The sequence below is a fragment of the Artemia sp. Qi Xiang Cuo genome, chromosome 20 (assembly GCF_049724085.1).
Source record: "Artemia sp. Qi Xiang Cuo chromosome 20, ASM4972408v1, whole genome shotgun sequence".
Lineage (NCBI taxonomy): Eukaryota > Metazoa > Arthropoda > Branchiopoda > Anostraca > Artemiidae > Artemia > Artemia sp. Qi Xiang Cuo.
This window is the reverse complement of record NC_142813.1, coordinates 53,653,133-53,671,320: the sequence shown is the minus strand read 5'-3', so window position 1 is coordinate 53,671,320 and position 18,188 is coordinate 53,653,133. Positions and strand designations below refer to the sequence as shown.

Below are 18,188 nucleotides of genomic sequence, written 5' to 3'. Positions count from 1 at the left end.
ATTGTGTATTCTTTGATGCACATTTAGAGTTGCAGCACAGGAAAACCTTTTATTACACATAACGCACTTGAACGGTTTTTCGCTCAATTTCTTTAACAGGACAACAGGAAATCCTTTTTCAAGTTCAAGCTGCTTTACAGCATCTGAATAATGTACTAAAGTGTAATCTTTCTTTTCGGAATAAGCATCGCATTTATGGTTACAGTGATTACTTAAACCACTTAAACTTTCCACTAAGTGTGGGTAAAACGATCCAGTATCCAATTCTTCAATTATTTCAGACGACCGCACTTCCGGTGACGCACTGTTACAAAACGGCAGGAGAACTGGGACATCTAAAATAGAAGGTATATTATACTTGAAACATCAAAACATATTCGATACAGAAAAGCAACGATTTGTTGGCCATACTTTTCCAGGTTATCAAGTTCCAAAAAGAATTCTCCAATTTAGTTTTAACCCTGTGTTTTGAGAAAGGAATATTATTGATAAAGAGAGAATGGCCATTTACGACTATGAAATTGGAATGAAGAGTGTTACAGACGACGCTGTAATCTTTTAAAATACACCTAAATGGTAGCTTGTATAAATCATGATTACGAAGGATGCAGATTTTGTTTCAAAATTGTTCCATTTAACTCAGACTCGGAAGCCAGACGACTGTTTAATATTGCAACACGTGAAATGTCAAAAATAAATTTTGGGGTCTAAGTTAACACGTTATTAATGGGTCTTGAGCCAAATTATCGTCCAGACCTACTTCAAATGTAAGGGTTGATTGCAGAGACTCCACAGGGGGCTCATTTGATTGAAAATTGTAATTTATAGCCCTTTTTAAGACTAAAAACTCATGAAAGGGGAAATCCCCCCCACCCCTCTAATGCCCTTCAAAAAATTATATCAAAATTTGGGAGAGCTAATAAATATGTCTCCAAGGATGAAAAGTCTCTATAGGTCCCGTAACAAGGGCCGCAAATAATATAAATTAGCAAATATTTAAACACATTTGGTATATATTGGATAAGGTGGGCTTGGGCAACATCTGAGGAAGAGCAGGGTATTAAATTGAAGGTTTGTGAGAATATTGAGGGGGATGTTAAACTGAATAAAAAGACACCATATCCATCCAGATTGTCAAAAGGGCACCGTGTCCATCCAGATTGCCAAAATTTTTCGGAGGGCAACAATATCCCATGAATTATTGCGATTAATTATTGCTATTTTTTAGGGCAAGAATTATCAAAGTAGTGAAAAAATTTTAATGAGTTTTTTAAAGGGGAGGGGAAATCATTAAAATCCCCCGCTATTTTTTAGGGCAAGAATTATCGAAGCAATTGGAAAATTTTAATGAGTTTTTAAAGGGGAGGGGAAATCATTAAAATCCCCCGCTATTTTTTAGGGCAAGAATTATCGAAGTAATGAGAAAATTTTAATGAGTTTTTAAAGGGGAGGGGAAATCATTAAAACCCTCCGCTATTTTTTAGGGCAAGAATTATTGAAGTAATGAGAAAATGTTAATGAGTTTTTAAAGGGGAGGGGATATCATTAAAATCCTCCAATCCTCACATAAAATTGAAACTGTTTGAATCTATAAATGATGACAAAAATACAAAGCAAGGAATTTTGTTAATGTGCATGCCAAATATACTAAGGTGAAAAAAATAAATGCAACTAGTCCTCCCTTACTTGTTTGGCCATGTTTATTGAATCTGAATTTTTTCACTTTATCAGCGAATACCCACATTCGTTGCTATACTCACTTGCTCACTACCACCAGCAGCTTGGGCCTCCAATCCTGACACGACGAAAGGAAACATTACTTTACGCAAAGTTATCTGGATTTTATATTCTATAAATTTTTTCGGAGATTTCGCACGACCTACAGCAATTTACTGACATTTGCAGTGTTTTCTACCCACAAGGAGCTTCGGCCCTCGTAGATAAAGCCCAGTGTAACCCCATCCCCTCATAAGCTCACCCACCTCAGACCTTTGCCGCCATGCACACTTTTGGGTTAAATCTTAAACAACCCTGAAGGCGGGAAATTAAATATCCAATAAATAGTTCAAAGAGACATAAATTATCAAAAATCACAAATGGCAGAAATAAGCCAAATTGAGAGATCAGCCATTTGCATTGAATGGATAATAAAATTTATAACTTAATAAATGATGTATTTATAATTTAAAATGTAATAATAAATTTAATTTATGCTTGAAGCTAAAGCCGAGCTTCAGCATTTCATTTATGCTGAAGATCAGCTAGCCTCCCTAGCCGAGTGGTTGGCGTATTGGATTTAGAATCTTTCGTCCGAGCGGCGGGGGTTTGATTCCTGGTGTGGCCGTTTATTTTGTTTGGGACGGTGGTCAGTGGTATGAATCTGTAAGCTCAGTCAGAGTCCACCCAGCTCTAAATGGGTAGCTTGAGAAATCTGGGAAATGTAAGCAGGAAGGGTATCCAAAAGCACAGGCTGGCTGGGCCCAAACCAAACCCCCCCTTCCCATTGATTTTCATGGCTGAAGGGCCTTGAAACGGAGATCGGCACCGCCGGTTTGGACTTTAAGGGTATACTGCCAACTCCTTTACCTTGAAGCTGTTTGAAAAGGAAAAACAAGATTTAGAGGCAAATAAGGCCTGGAGTGAGCAGAGGTCAAGAGGGGGTAATAATTTAAACCTCCTTACAAGAACAATCTACGCCCCTGCTACAAGCGCTGGTTAACATCACAATATATTGCTGGTTATAGTTCTATTTCAGCTTGGATTTTTGGTACTTGTATTGCCTATGTCCATTCTGATGGTTTCAATATATTTTGCAAAAATTTTCAAGTTTCTAGCTTGATTTTCAGTGCAGACAACTATGTGTACGCACACAAAAAGTCACTTGGTCTTACATAAATAGATCCATAAAAAGTCTGAATATTTGAAAACATACCCTCGCTCTTGGTAGTAGATAAGTCCAGTCTAAGAGAGTCAAAATCGGGTTCAAGGTTTGTTGATATACTGGATGAAATAACAGAAACAATATCTCTGTTTTTAGGTGATGAAACAGGTTCTATAATACCCAAAAATAGTTTGTCTTCATTTGGGAATATGTCTTCAAATGCTGAAAAAAAATGTGCCAATAAATCGTGTGAACCAACACACGAGATTAAATCTGCTGCTCCTCTAAAACTGAACAAAAATCACGAGTAAAAATGTTTTCAATGACACACTATCATGAAAATATAACGCCTAATAATTTTCTAGGAAGGTCTAATTTTTTCGCCAAAATCAAAATCAATTCGTCGTAAATCCTTGTACAAAAAAACTGTCTATATTTCAATGTTCAACTTTACTTTTTGTAGCAAAATTGAATATATATCCAATTTTAAAGGAATATAAGTTCCTTTTAGAGTACAAAGAACTTTAGCTAATCATAGCATCTTATCACAAAATTCTCTTATTCCCGTAGTCCTGTAAAAAAAAAAAAGAAGAACCAAGAACTATTTAAAGCACCAAGGACACCAAAGTGAACCACAGAGTTGGCTGTGATACCATACACACGCACCTACCAAGGACACCAAAAAGACGGGGAAAACATTCTTCCCCCATCTTAGGTCTATTCATAATTGAAAACAAGATTTCTTATGATTTTTGTAGGTCGTTACAGAAATAGCCAGTCACGTGCAAAGTTCCCCCAGGGTCTCCAGTTACCCACACTGAACAGTGAAAAAAAAAGAGAAAACTAATTTGGTAGGTTTGACATAGGTTTTCCTTTGTAAAAAGCTGATGAAGCTGCTGCCACACAGAATAATCTTTTTGACTTTGTATTATGCAGCGTCAAAAAAACCATAGGCAGAGAATGAAAAAGCGAAAATTTTTGGAGTAAATTATTTGTCATCTTATCTTTCCTAATCTAACAAGACACTTTTCCTTATTTATTTTTTTGTAAAACTGGAAAGCAAGAAAAAAAAACTTGTAACTCAAGTTACAAACCAAACCTACAAAAAACCCTCTACATTTTCCCCCATAACTTATATGCAACCAACCCATATATAACAAATAGAAGGTCAATACTTAAAAGTAAATATCAATATTAAACCCTAAGCACTTACGCCATTAATTCTCATGAGAGGTTTAACCAGGAGCAAAAAGAAATAAATATAAACGAGTAGCAAAATGTATCAAAGGAAATACATACTAGCCTCTCAAACCTGTTAATGGATAAAATGTCACTTCTTTAAAAATCAGTATGGTTACAAAAAAAAAGTTTGTACAGCTGAATATTTTCCTGTAAGGCACAAGCAGGAAAATTTATATCCAGTGATTTTCAAGCCAGCAAGGGAAAGGGGGGAATATGAGCATTACGATTTTAGGTCCAATGTTTCCAAATGAGTAAGGACTGGGACCATTAAATAAGTCACACGCTTACTATCCTGACCTTACATTTCAGTTTTTTTCATTGTTAAAAAATTGTTCTGTGTAAGTTATTGCTTCTAACAAAAATTACTTTGAACTCGTATTCAGAAGCAATAATGCTGCTCCACTGGAATTGAATGAAAAAGAATGAATAATAAGCCTTCAAAGACATATTTTCACAAGAAGTACAGATATTAGCCTAAGACTGTCTAGTTTAGGTTTGATTGCTTCATTCATAGTAAGTTCTTGCAAAAAAATACTACAACTTGTTTTAGATTTTGTGATCCTCTTCCTTTTTTTTTATTAAAAATTGATTTTTAACTCAATTACAAAGCAATACAGGTTCTTTTTATTGTAGATAATAATTGCAGCCAGGTGTAGATGCACTAATAACATTTTGCCTTTCCTCACCTCAGGAAAATCAAACTGCTCGCCCTTAATACCTAGCACATTGTATTTAAAGAACAAAGTATCTAATTCTCTAATCTCTTTAACCTAAGAAAATTATTAATATCCACATAATGGGGGAAATGGACACTTTTATTTGTACTTTTAATCTATAATCTATACGCTTTTAACCCTGCACACATGTTTAATTGATTAGTGATGATAAAAAGGGAAAAACACTTTTTGCTTATACACGTGTTCAGTGCATTAAGGTCACAGAGTGACTGCACCAGTCCTCCATTACCACTTTGAACCATTTTACTAGCAAGTAAATTTTGAAGCTTAACAGTAGATCTATCTTGTGATTAACTAAAATTGATACTGAATTGACATCATTGGACAATGTTTTCCTAGCAAGGACCAAGCTTTGCCAATGCCAAGCAGGGTCGTATTTGAAAACTTGACAATTGTTACAAAGAATACAACATTGTTTTGCCTAACTTTTGCAATTAAACCTTAAAAATTTTAGCTATTGTTTAACTGTTCAAACAGATTCAAAGGCAAATAAACACGTGGTTTCATATTTGAGAAGAAATACATGAGCTGAGGAGGTTTTATACCTTCATCCTTGATAGTAGTTACCTTGATAGGAGGTTTTATACCTGATGGTGATATACAATGCATACCTTCATCCTTGATAGTAGTTAAATCCAAATTAAGACACTCTGACTCAGTTTTAGATTTTGCAGGAATATTCATTGCAATGAGTGAAGTGCTTTCCTCCTCCTTGGGAACTATGACAGGATTCATTATCCCAAACTGTTGGATATTCTCGTTTAAAAATGTCTCATCAGCTTCTAAAAAAGTTGTAAATAAACTTTCAATGTGAACAAATACATGAGAGTAAATCTGCAACTCTGCTAAATCTAGAAGATATTCAGAAGATACTGGATAGGGGAATTTAGGCATGAATAGAATAGCTCCCAAAGAAATATTTTCAGCAAAGAATACTAAAATCTGTTATTTCATGATGCAACACATTTTATTTAGCATCTATTTTCTTTAGATTATTCCCTAATTAAGCTCTGATTAGGTTTTGTGTTACTTTAGTTTGATTGGTTTGATGATAAACATTTTTTTCAGCTTCTATTTTCTATACTTTTCAAAGAAATGGACCAAATATAATATCTGAATTAACTATTACCTAATTACACTCCGTTTAAGTAACGGGTTTGACGGTATTTTGTTATTGACAGTCATTTCCATTCGTTTTCAACTTGACTTTCAACATAGGTTAATTTTGATTGTGTAACTTTGGTGTTTACTTTTATCCGATAAGAAAATGCAATTGAGATAAAGACAGGGATGCATATTTCATTGCAATAGCGAACTTCATACATCTGAAAAGGATTTTTCCAAACTAAGTTAGGCCCAAATACAAGATCAGGAGTAAACATATACAGTAAAATTTTGGCTCTGTCTGAAGGGAGAATTTCTTCTAATGAGCTTCAGTAATTAATCAAGCCTGCAAGCACCATACAAAAGGAAGGATTCACCATGATAAGACAGATTCCAAATATCTCCCATTCCCCCCAGGAATAGAGGTAAAAAAAAAATCACCCAACAACATGCAAAAATCCTTGGTCCCATCAATGTTTGAACCTGAGTCCAATATCAGTTGAAATCATTTTTAGCTTTTTCACTTTGGATGACACTAGAAATATTAAGCTCCTTTACTACATTTTCTAAACAAATACAATAAAGGACAAAATGCAAAAAATGCTTTTCAATATTTGGCTAAGTCTTAGAACTATTAATTACCTTTCTTAAACATGGGTTGATCAGAAAGGTCTATTGTATCAAGTCAACTTGAGTTTTCACTTATCTCTCTCAGATAGATTACATCTCCAGGTGATTCACCATCAAATTTCTGGGTTCTTTGTCCTAAAAAACAAAAATCAGAAACAACATGCAAATTTCCCATTTGAAACAAACAAAATGAGTCAGTTTGACAACAGACTACCTTGATCAACAAATTATAAATTGTGCAATTATGATACTAAGATAAACTAAGAAAAAAACAATTGCTAGCTTTTGTTGTTTGTTAGTTTGAGGTCAACATTTTTCAGCAATGCTTATAATGGCTTCTGTAATATTCAGATTTGTACCAAATGACAATATGATATAATTTAAGCCTATTCCATTTAATTTCTGGTCTATTTTTAACCAGCAATTTACTTCTATTCCCAATATGTCCTTTATGAATATTTCCACACCAATAACATCATTTGTAATATAGTTATTGAAATTATGTTCTTTTACAGATTGCTTGAGTTTCCTTTTCAATATATGAATTAGAAGAATTTGACACAGAGACACAAGCTGCAATTTCAGAACAAGGATTCAATCCTATGTATTGCAACAATAGATAGATCCCAGTCAGATTCGAAAACAGCATAGACAATATCTTCAAATTTTGGAAAGTTAGTATTTTGTGGCCCAATTTAGAAACCAGATACAGTTAGATGTTCATATCTGCCAGTATGGTTTGGGAAAATACTGAAGATATATCCAGCACATTTACAGTGAGAGAACAAGTAACAAACCCAAACACGAATTTTGAAAGACATGTTAAGCCCAGGGCCCACTGTGAAAAAAGTGGGGTAGCATAGTAGCAATGCTATTTGGCAATTTTAATGGCCTATTGAAATTTGTCAAAAGATTCTGTCTAAAAATACGATTTTTCCACATAAAAGTACTTTTTACTCAAAGAAAAGCAGTCAAAACACAAGTTGTATAGGTAAAGTGTTGACAGCTTTTGGAATCCTGTCTGAATGATTTTCACAACAGCAGGATTCACTCTAAAATCAATTAAAAGCTTAGAAATTAAGATGTTATGATCAATCAAATTGAAAGCCTTTTAAAATCAATTATTATTAAGTTTAGCCATTTACCAGGCTCACCAACATGTTTAAAAATAAAATGTAAAAGACTGACTAGATAATGGAATGTTGATGTGTTCTTTCTGTTACTGTACTGATGAGAATGAAGGAGGGGCTCAATTTCAGCTTTTAGCCAATTTGCTACAAACTTTCATACATTTTGCTGAACAAGGGGGTCAAAGTGATTGGCCTCACACCATCAAAATTAAGTTCAGTATCTTTATTAGGGATTGGAGTAACATATCCCATTTTCTAATATCTGTGGGTAAACTGAAGAAGTTGAAATGCAATTAAAAATTTGTGTTAGCAGCTTAGTCAATTTGTCAGGAAATGCTTTTATAAGTTTAATCAAAATATCTATGGGAGTTATACTAGTTTGTTTAAGTTTCTTTATTTTACTAAAAACTTCATCCTCAGAAACAGTAGGTAAAGGTGTGCCATCATGTGGAATTTTCTAATAATCTTGGTTTGTTTTACTTACATCAAGAGGCAGCAAAGACTGGATTATTCTGGCCAAATGACCACTTCACTTGTTAGCAACTATTTCATCATTAGAATCTGAACAAAAATCAACACCACTAGAGGATTTTCCACAAATTTGTTTTATTTTCTAATAAAACAAACGCTAACATCAACAAACCCATGTGTTATTATGAATTTCTAATTGTGGATTATTGCCTCAAATAGTGAGTCAAAGACATTTTTCCTCACCTAGTGTGTTATTTTCCTTATTAATTAGACCCTAAAGTGTTATACTATATTCACTTACCTTGGATTTTTATTGTGTTTGATTTGTTTCTAGTTGGTGATATATAAGTGTAATTCCCTAGAGATTTCAACGTGCCCTGATTTCTACTTTTCTTTGTCGCTGTTGCCGCTCCGAAGTTGCCAATATAATTTCTTTTGGGCGAATTTGAAAAATCAGCCAAAAAGTCGGCAGCCGAAAACGTTTGGAAAGTTTGGTTATCATATTCAAAGTCCAGTGAAATTTCGTCAAAAAGCCACCAACAGACCAGAGAATTGAAGATTGTGTGATTTAAATGTGTTTGTCTAATTAGGCTAATCTTACAAGACCTCTGTCAAGAGATTTAGATAGTAAATGACTTCAGCATAGGCTTCAGTCTAGTCAAGGTTACTTTGCTGAATTTCATCGGCTGGCGAGTGAGGATTGGTTGTCTGAAGAATTATTGAAGAATTATTGGTCGTCTAAAATCAAATTCTTTTGAAGAATTTTCCATGCAAAGCGAGCCGCGAAATAATAGTCCCGATAGTTAAACGTATACAGGGTGTAAGCATAAGAGGGGCGGGTGCCTGCCGCAAGAGCCGTACGTACCTGCTGGTATTTAGTTACCCTTAAATTGCGGGGACTAGGTGAGCAGGTCCCGACGCTTCCCTTATACCGGTGTACGCTATCCAAAAATTGCGTTGAATGCTGTGACGTAAGCAATGGGGACTCTCGTACGCAATGCTGTACTGAATTTCCTCACGCGATCCATGCAAGCGGGGAACAAAATGGAAAGCATTGTTAAGCGAGCTGTGGAATTCTTTGATCATGCATAAATTCTTAGTGCGAAGTATAAACTTATCCCGCGTGCCAATGAGTTTGGTTTTGATTACGTCTATCGTAAAACGGCAAACGATTCTGATAACGTGATGGAAATGGCGAAAATCCTAGCCCTTTGCGCTAAAGAGAAAAAGCCCTTGCCTACTTTCGTAATTTTTGATCCGCAGGAAGTGCCCACCTGCCCTGATGAGGTCAGTGCCTGCGTGAGAATAAAAGTAAACGAGATGTGTCGAAAGTTTGATGCCGGATTAGGGGCTATCGCGGATAAGATCAAACTTGCATCTGAACAGTGTGCTCAGCAGCTCGCCGGGGTATCGCAGCAATGTACTACCATAAGCGATGCTATTTCCCAGGGCTCACCCACTCCCCGCTCAGCAGCGAATCCGCCATCAAAGCCACTTTACTCGGTGGTTGTGAAAGCAAACGATATGCCGCCTGAGTTAACGTCCCCACAATCCCGGAAAGACTTCATTGCAAAGGTTTGCCCTAGCGACGTAAGCTCCGATTCTCTTACTCTGAAATGTAACAACGATGAATGGAAGATTCTTGTCCAGTCTCGAGATGCCGCTACCCAACTTGCAGAAGCAATGAAAAGGAAGAACATAACCACTAAAGTCAAAGGTCCCCAGTTTGTCGGTATCATGAAAAGAGTACCCTCATCAGTTAGCGAGAGTGAACTCTGTCAAATTGCTGGTTGCGACAAAGTGGCGCAATGCGGATCTACGAGAGCGTTCAAGTTATTCTATGCAAGTCGACAAACACTTGAAAACGCTATCGCGAACCCGCTGAAGATTTGTTTAGAACTGTTCAGGATTGAAGAGTTCCGCTTTCTACCGAGGAGGTGTTTCAAGTGCCATGATGTTGGTCATTTAGCAGCTGACTGTTCGCAACCAGAAAGGTGTTCACGCTGCGGTGGCGATGGTCACAGCTCTAGTAAGGACAACCCATGTAGTAATCCGCAAAAATGCCTAAACTGCGGCTCTAGTAGACACTCTTGCTACCATGCTGCTTGCCCCTTTAACAAAGCCCAGCCTAACACTAGCACGTAAATGGAAAATCGAATATTCTGCTGGAATATGAACGGTAAAGTGTTGGACAGAATCCCCCTTCTAACCGACCTTTCTAAAGAATATAACTGTATTTGCATACAGGAACACTTTCTGACCAATGATAGTGTAAACCTTCTAAAGTTTTCCTCGGATATGCATTACCTCGTTCAACCTGCGCGAAGATCTGGGACTCGGGGTCGTCCCTCTGGTGGCCTAGCCATAATCACGCGCTCTAACTCGGGGCCCCCGTGTGTGTCGAGCAGAATGAATGGTTCCAAGCTGCCAAAATGCATGGCGTGTTTTTCGTAAATGTTTTTTTACCAACCAATTACAATGACATCGCTTCAGAAAAAAAGTTTGCAAAAGCTTGCCAGAAGCTCGGAAAGTGCCTCCTCAGTGTAGTCCAGAAATCATGCCCTGTTATAATTCTTGGTGACTTTAACTGCAATCTCGACGATCATTCCTGCCCTCGGGCTGTACTATTGCTGAGCGCCTTACCAAGCGGATTTAAAGTTGCTAAGAAGGATAAGTGCTATTCCTATATCAGTACCGCAAAAACCGTCTCAAATCTTGATCATGTAGTAACTTACAAACTGGACCTAGAGTCAGTCTCGGTTGGATCTGACGGTGCCTATTCGGATCATTTACCTCTCTCTTTTGCAATACCATCCGTCAGTCCCCAGTGTGCTCCAAAAACCAAGCCTGAGCCAGCACGTGATTGGAAAAAAGTAGTCCGTGAGCAGTTCCAGCTCAATTGTGAACAAATTTTGATGAAAATTAAAGTGCCTGTCCACCTCCTACAGTGGGATTGTGGCCTAACAGAAAGTGAGATGCGCCTGCAACTGAACATTTATTTCTGCGAAATTTGCCACTCCTTGAGAGTAGCTGACATGGTTGCTTTACCATTCTGTCACGACCGACGTGGGTCACGAGTGACAGGATGGGCCTCTAACAGTGAGCTTGTGAAGGCAAGAGCAGCTGCTAAGTTCTGGCTGGGGGTTTGGCACGAGTGCGACCGGCCAAGAAGCGGAGTAGTCAATGAATTGCGGGTTTATACAAAACGGCGGTTCGCGAAAGAGCTACGAAAACATCGTAGTAGCCTTAAACGAGAAACAGTTTCAAAAATCATTGAAAACCCTAATTTGGTCTGGAAGCTCCGTGCCAGGCCTGTAGAAAGTACGGGACAAAATGCGAGTGATATAGATGAGGAAATATGGGTAGATTATTTTGCTGCTGAATTCTCCCCACCAGATGAAGTGAAAAATAAAAAGTTTAGCGAAGAGCTCGATCAGCTTATGACGAAAGAGCATAATTACCTCGTGATTTCTAGTGCGAAAATAACCCACCTTTGTCAAAAAATAAAGAAGAAATTATCCGCCGGTGCCGACCAAATCTGTGCTCTACACCTACTGAATGGTGGTCCAGTTCTATCGGAGCATTTAGCAATAGCTTACCAAATTATACTAACACATGGTATTGTACCGGATATTTTCTGTTTAGGTGTGATCACTCCAGTTTTGAAAAAGGGTAAACCTGCTCATGAACCATCGTCATACAGACCCATTACTGTATCATCTGTGTTTTGTAAGCTATTTGAAAAGCTCATAATTTCGGACATTAAAGCTAGTTGCAAAGTGCCTCCCCACCAGTTTGTATTCCAAGCTGGCTTAGGATGTGCCCATGCCTTGCATGTAGTTGCAAATGTTCTACTGGATGCCCACATTTCGAAAGAAAGCCTAGCTATAGGTGAATATGATGTACGGCGGGCTTTTGATTCGGGTATCCATTCTCAGAATATGGTTGAGCTGAGAAAGTCCGGAGTTGACCGTGCTATTGTCAAACCCTTGAACGACATGTATAGTAGGCTCAAGGTCTGTATTAAACTGTCAGGTAAATCAAGTCGTAGGTTTGCTGTGGTGAAGAAAGGTATAAAACAGGGAGCCGTATCATCACCTGATCTGTTCAACAACAGCATATCGACGGCCCAGTCAAAAGTGACCCCTTGCTGTATTTTTAAAGGCATTGACGTGTCCCTAGTTGGGTTTGCAGATGACCTTCTAAACTTTTCAAGAATTTTGTCTTCTTTGGAATCTAACTTTAAATTTTGGAGATGGAGTATGATGAAATTGGGTTGAGTTTTAATGTGACAAAATGTGAAGTACTGTTATTTAACTGGAATGCCTCTCAACCCGAAATCCAACTAGGGTCTCAGGTGGTCATGCCCTCTAAGTCAATTGTATACCTGGGTCTGCCGATCGGTGAAACTCTTCAGCATACACGAGCACTGCTTGTAAAGCACATCGAGAAGAAGATCAGGTCAGCTTATGGAGCTTCGGTTTCATCCAAGCGTAATCTAAATAGGTCGCTGCGTGCACAAATATTTGTTGCTGTTGCCTTACCCCATGTTCTTTACGTTTCGCCGTTCTGGAAGTTACTTACAAATTCGAATAAAGTAACTATAAGAAGAATATTCTTCAGGTACCTCAAGGTCCTACTTGAGATGCCATTAAGAACAAGTAATTCTTACCTAACGAGGCGGTATTCAGTACCTGACCCATTTACTGCGGTGGAAGCGTGTCTTGAAAAGTACCGTGATAGAGTAGAAGCGAGTAACCACCAGTGGACCGCCATTCTTACATAGTTGTATTATAGTTCCTTCGTGATTATTTTCATTTCAAGAAGTTTCGTTGTGTTTTGTATGTGCGTTTTCTTCTCTTTTGTTTTTTATCCGTCTTTTGTTCAATTGTGACGGGTTTTTCCAATATATTTATTTATTATTATTATCATATGCTAGGCTTTGATTCAAGATTATCAAATTTTTTGTGGTAATACTCAGCTGCAGCTTTTCTTATCATTTTATGTACTTTGTTGCAGAGCACATTAGCATTTCCTATTTTCCCTTCTTTTCTTAGTCGAATTTATACTGAATCAAATCTTTAATTTCTTGGGTTATGTAAGGATGATCTGTGTTGCACTACTTGAAAGTTTTCTCAGGAAAGCATTCTTCATATTTGTTTCTTAATTTATCTTTGGCAAAAATTTTGCTTTTTCATTGGAGGACTAAAATTGCTGCCTCATCCAAGGACTCAGATGTAATCCAATTTCCAAATTCTAAGAGACCCTTGTCTGAAAGAGGTTGTTAGGAAACTTTCTCAACAACATATTTTACTCTATACAAAGGCAGCAGAGCCCACTTTATCATGTAGTGATAGCTGCTATCAAGGGAAGGTAGGTCTTGAGGTTCATTATAATATTCTGACAAATTTGTTCAAATTATATTGAGTTTAGTATTAGCTTTAGTAGTTGGAAACTTTACTATTTGATTGAGTTCTTGACTTCTTAGATTGTTCTTATCATAAGTAACACAATTTCCAACATTCAGGTACTTAGAAGTAATAAAATTAACACACAAAATCTAACTTTTCAGCAAAGACCTTTTTTTTTGCAAAGATGCCATACTAGGTGAGCAATAAAACACTCCAAAAACAATACCAGTTACAGATCTCAGAAGCTTTTTCGGTCAAATCATATCATCATTGTCATCAATGTGGGGAATCTGCAGAAGCTGCAGCGCCAACTGCTCATGTACAAAATACATCACACAACTACCTTTCTTACCTAACAGATGATTATGATGTCTTAGTTTAATAAATTGTTTGCAACCTTGTTGTAAGATGTTCAGGACTTTGATTATGTACTTCTGTAACTGTAATAATATCAGCTCCAGTTACTTGAAAATAACCCTCAAGTTCCCCCATTTTATCAATGTTAATGCTTTTTGCATTTAAAGTTAAAAAAGAAGAAAAATGAAAATGTGATTGAGGGACTTCTTTTTCAACAACTTTACATTTGTTTACTTTTGTCTGTTTTGGGAAAGTCTGTAATTTCAGGCTCATCTGATTCAATAACTAGGCTATCTGATTCATCATGAGGGGCTGCAAAATGGTTACAAGATGAAAATGGTGATAAAGGAGCAGAAAATCTTATTTAGTTTCAAACTCAATATTTCATTATAAAATCTATTTTGTTAAAGTTATGTAACCTGCAAACATTGATTTGTCATAATTAAGTTTGATAAGAAATTCAAAACAATTTCTCCATTTTTCTGTCCACTATGTTTCTTCTGTTGGCCTTTGTATTTTTCAACATATAGATGAAAATGCAGTTTTTAAGCTGCCTAACAGAATAAGAAAATAACATGGCAAATTTGTTTGGAATTTTTGTATTGCCTGGGAGACAAGCAGTACAAAGGGAAAAATGTTAAGAAAAAATTTTTTACTTCATAATATAAAGAATAATCCTAGTTAACACATTTTGCAGGGAGAGAACCCTCTTCACTTCTTTCGCTCTTGTACAATTTTTTTTTTTTAACAAAATTCAGAAAAATCAGCATGGATTTAACTACATTCATCCATTTTCAAATAATCTATATATTTAGTTAAACATTATCAGTGCTATCTAATAATTTATCACAAAAACATATTAATAGGCAAATACTAACAAATTAGGTTAATTTAGGTCAGATTAGTCAGATGGCACTTGAGCGTTTGTTTATAAATGATTTTCAAGACTTAGATAACATACATAAATATTGAAAAATGTGATAGGAAACAGGAAATACAAGGAAAGAAGGGAAGATGAAGGTTCTCCCCCAGTAAAATATGTTAAATACAATTATTCTGCACATAATGAAGTAAGATTTGTTTTCTTAACATGCTTCCTTATGTAGTACTGGTCTCCTAGGCTTAGACCTGGAATTTTTTATTCAATTAAACTTGGCAAATCAATGTTTATGAATTATACAACTTTTACAAAATGGATTTGTAGGGAAATCATGAGTTTGAATAAAAATGTAATTTATAACCCATTTTTATATAAAAAAAAATATAGAATGAAATTATTATTTTCAAGGGTTAAAAAAGGGCTTAAAATTGAACTTGCTAGAAAAGCATTTATTATATTTGTAAAGAGCATAAAAAAAGCATTGAGTGGTATGTTCACTTTATTTGTAGGTCAATAATATGAACTACAAAATATTTACCAAAAAACATTACAGCTGTTTTTAGCACTAAGATCTTACATCTAGCCTAAGATCTGTTATCCTTCTGCAAAGATTATCATTTCTTCAACTCAATTTTGTTGTAAGAGCTTACAGCTCACTGATGTTAGCAAAAAGCATGAAAGATGCCATCTTTCTGCCATATAGAACAGTGATCAAAACCAGAGAAAAAGAAACCAAAGCTGAAAAACTTAGGAATCAGAAGAGGGTTAACATTGAAGCTTGGCCATATCTTAGGCCCATTCTTTTGCACTAAGATCTTATATTTTTCTACTAAGATTTCCATTCTTTTAACTCATCTTTGTTCTAAGATCTTACAGCTCACTGATGTTAGCAAAAAGTGTGAAGGACACCATCTTTCTGCCATATAGAGCAATGATGAGAGAACTTTGATGATATACTCATCATTGTTCTTAGACCGCTGATCAGAGCAGAATGATGATGTAAGATCTTAGTGCTAAGATTTCACTTTTAAGCGTTCTTTGTCAAAAGATGTAAGATCTTAGCACATAGATGAGTAAAAGAACAGTCCTCTTGCTGGAGCATGTTTTTGTCCCTGGATTCATTGCTGAAAGTTTCATTTTTCCTAACCTAGCCCCTTTCCAAGATAGGCTAACAAAAAGTAACTAAACTAAAATTTTACAGAGAAAAGCCTCTAAACACAAACCCTTCAAATTATTAAGAAAGAATTTGATTGTTTTTTTTATAGGCTATTAACATTTGGGTTGGGAGTACCAGGACAACGGATATCCACTCTTTGACTATTTTAAAAAATTAGTTTATAAGCTTATATAGAATGGTACTATCCAATCTCCTTATAATTAAAAACATTTTAGTCATCTAGTTGGAAAATTTAACCCATCTGTATAGGAAAAATCTAAATTTGCCAACTAGTTGACTAATAACTTCACCCCAGCAAAAATGTCATTTTCCAACTAGTTGACTGATAACTTCTCCCCAGCAACACTTAAATTTGCCAACTAGTTGACAGTAAATGTTGCCCCAGCAAAACTTTCCTTTTCCAACTAGTTGACTAATAACTTCTCCCCAACAAAACTTTCATTTTCCAACTAGTTGACTAATAACTTCTCCCTGGCAACACTTAAATTTGCCAACTAGTTGACAATATATGTTGCCCCAGCAAAACTTTCCTTTTCCAACTATTTGACTAATAACTTCTCCAATGCAGACTCTGTCTCTCTCTCTCTCTCTCTCTCTCTCTCTCTCTTTCTCTCTCTCTCTCTCTCTGTCACTATTTCTGTAACACTTTTCTCTTTTCAAACTACTGTCTTCCTATTAGTCGCTTATATTGTTTTTTGTTTTGTTTTTTTAGGCAAAGAAAACAGCTTCATCTGCTGCTAACTTAGCTGCACGAGCAAAATCATCATTAAATGGCTCCATTAGCTCAAAATCTCCACTTTTGAATCAAAATCAAAGTACAGAACCATTATCTCATTCAAATGGCGTTTTTATTGACATTCCTGTTAATGATTACAATGAAGTTAGCACGGATTTGCCCTCACCTAGGAGTATTTCTTCAAAAGATGTTGATAGAAATATGCTTGTGAAAAGTGAATTTAGTTGTGATATTAAATTTTTACAAGAATAAAATTATATTTTTCAGTTTATTGCTGTAATTTCTTAGCAATATAAAACTATATAATGTGGTAGAATCAAATATTTACATTTGGTGACTTGAGAACATCGCCAACTTCTTATAGCAACACATGTTTTATTTCTTTTGTTCTCAGTGGTTGCATTTCCATTTCCTCCTTGTAAAATTGGTTTATAGCACAGATGAGATTCGAGTATATCAAAACTTTCCTTTTCAAAACTAGTTGGCAAACATAAATTTGCCAACTAGTTGACTAATAACTTCTCACCAGAAAAATTTAATTTTGCCAACTAGCTGACTAATAACTTCTCCCCAGCAAAACTTAATTTCGCCATCTAGCTGGAAAGAAACATTGCCCCAGAAAACAATTCATTTTCCAACTAGTTGACTAATAATAGTTAGAATTTATTGTGAATAGCATAAAATATGTTAATAATATAGGTTTTTTTCAAATATAATTATCAGGTTAGGTTAGGTATATTTATACCTAACCTAATATATATTTATACATAAATTTATATGCAGTATCCATGTTGAAGTTACAATCATGGTAAAACCTAAATAATTGGTTTTAGAAAGTTGATTTAAAGCTATGCTATTCATATAAATCTTATTTTCTGAGACATTAGGCGTTTATCCACGGCACCAGTTCACCCAGGGCTCTATTAGCCTTTTTAATCAAAAGATTCACACTGGATGATGTTAGTGAAAATGCAGTGTCACCAGCAAATGACGTATGGTAGGTAGTGCCCAGGGACATAAGTAGGGGCTTAGCACTGAACCTTGTGGATTTCCACATCGGACACTAAAAGAAGAAGGTTTAAAGAAGATTTTAAGGGATCCCTTTAAAACTAATCTAAAGAGCCCACTCTCAGGTAACTTTTCGACAATTTATATATATATATATATATATATATATATATATATATATATATATATATATATATATATATATATATATATATATATATATATATATATATATATATATATATATATAAATATATATCAGTAGACCTCTGATTGCCCATTGATCATATAGTAAGTTCTTTTTCATTTCTTTTATCATCATAAGCAGACTTAAAAGGTCTCTCGTCAGTTTGAAGTACCACAGCTATCTTTTGCTAGAGGCTCGAATCACAGGTTGAAATAGTATATAAAATTATGTTTTGAA

The 18,188-nt window shown here is 35.7% G+C and overlaps 1 protein-coding gene across 1 annotated transcript; it reads left to right on the top strand.

Annotated features, from left to right (window-relative positions):
* The first annotated feature begins 6,669 nt into the window (after positions 1–6,669).
* On the top strand, positions 6,670–17,173 carry LOC148940358 (uncharacterized). Its single transcript, XM_089105897.1, has 2 exons — positions 6,670–7,370; positions 16,733–17,173. Exons 1-2 carry the CDS (start codon positions 7,311–7,313, stop codon positions 17,006–17,008), a joined length of 336 nt encoding a protein of 111 aa, XP_088962023.1. The 5' UTR covers positions 6,670–7,310; the 3' UTR covers positions 17,009–17,173.
* Positions 17,174–18,188: the final 1,015 nt, after the last annotated feature.

Bases quoted from the DNA above. Each gene is read 5' to 3' on its own strand.
- LOC148940358 (XM_089105897.1), top strand. From the start codon at position 7,311: ATGTTCATATCTGCCAGTATGGTTTGGGAAAATACTGAAGATATATCC. The intron at 7,371-16,732 runs GTGAGAGAACAA...TTGTTTTTTTAG, and splicing joins ATATATCCAGCACATTTACA to GCAAAGAAAACAGCTTCATC.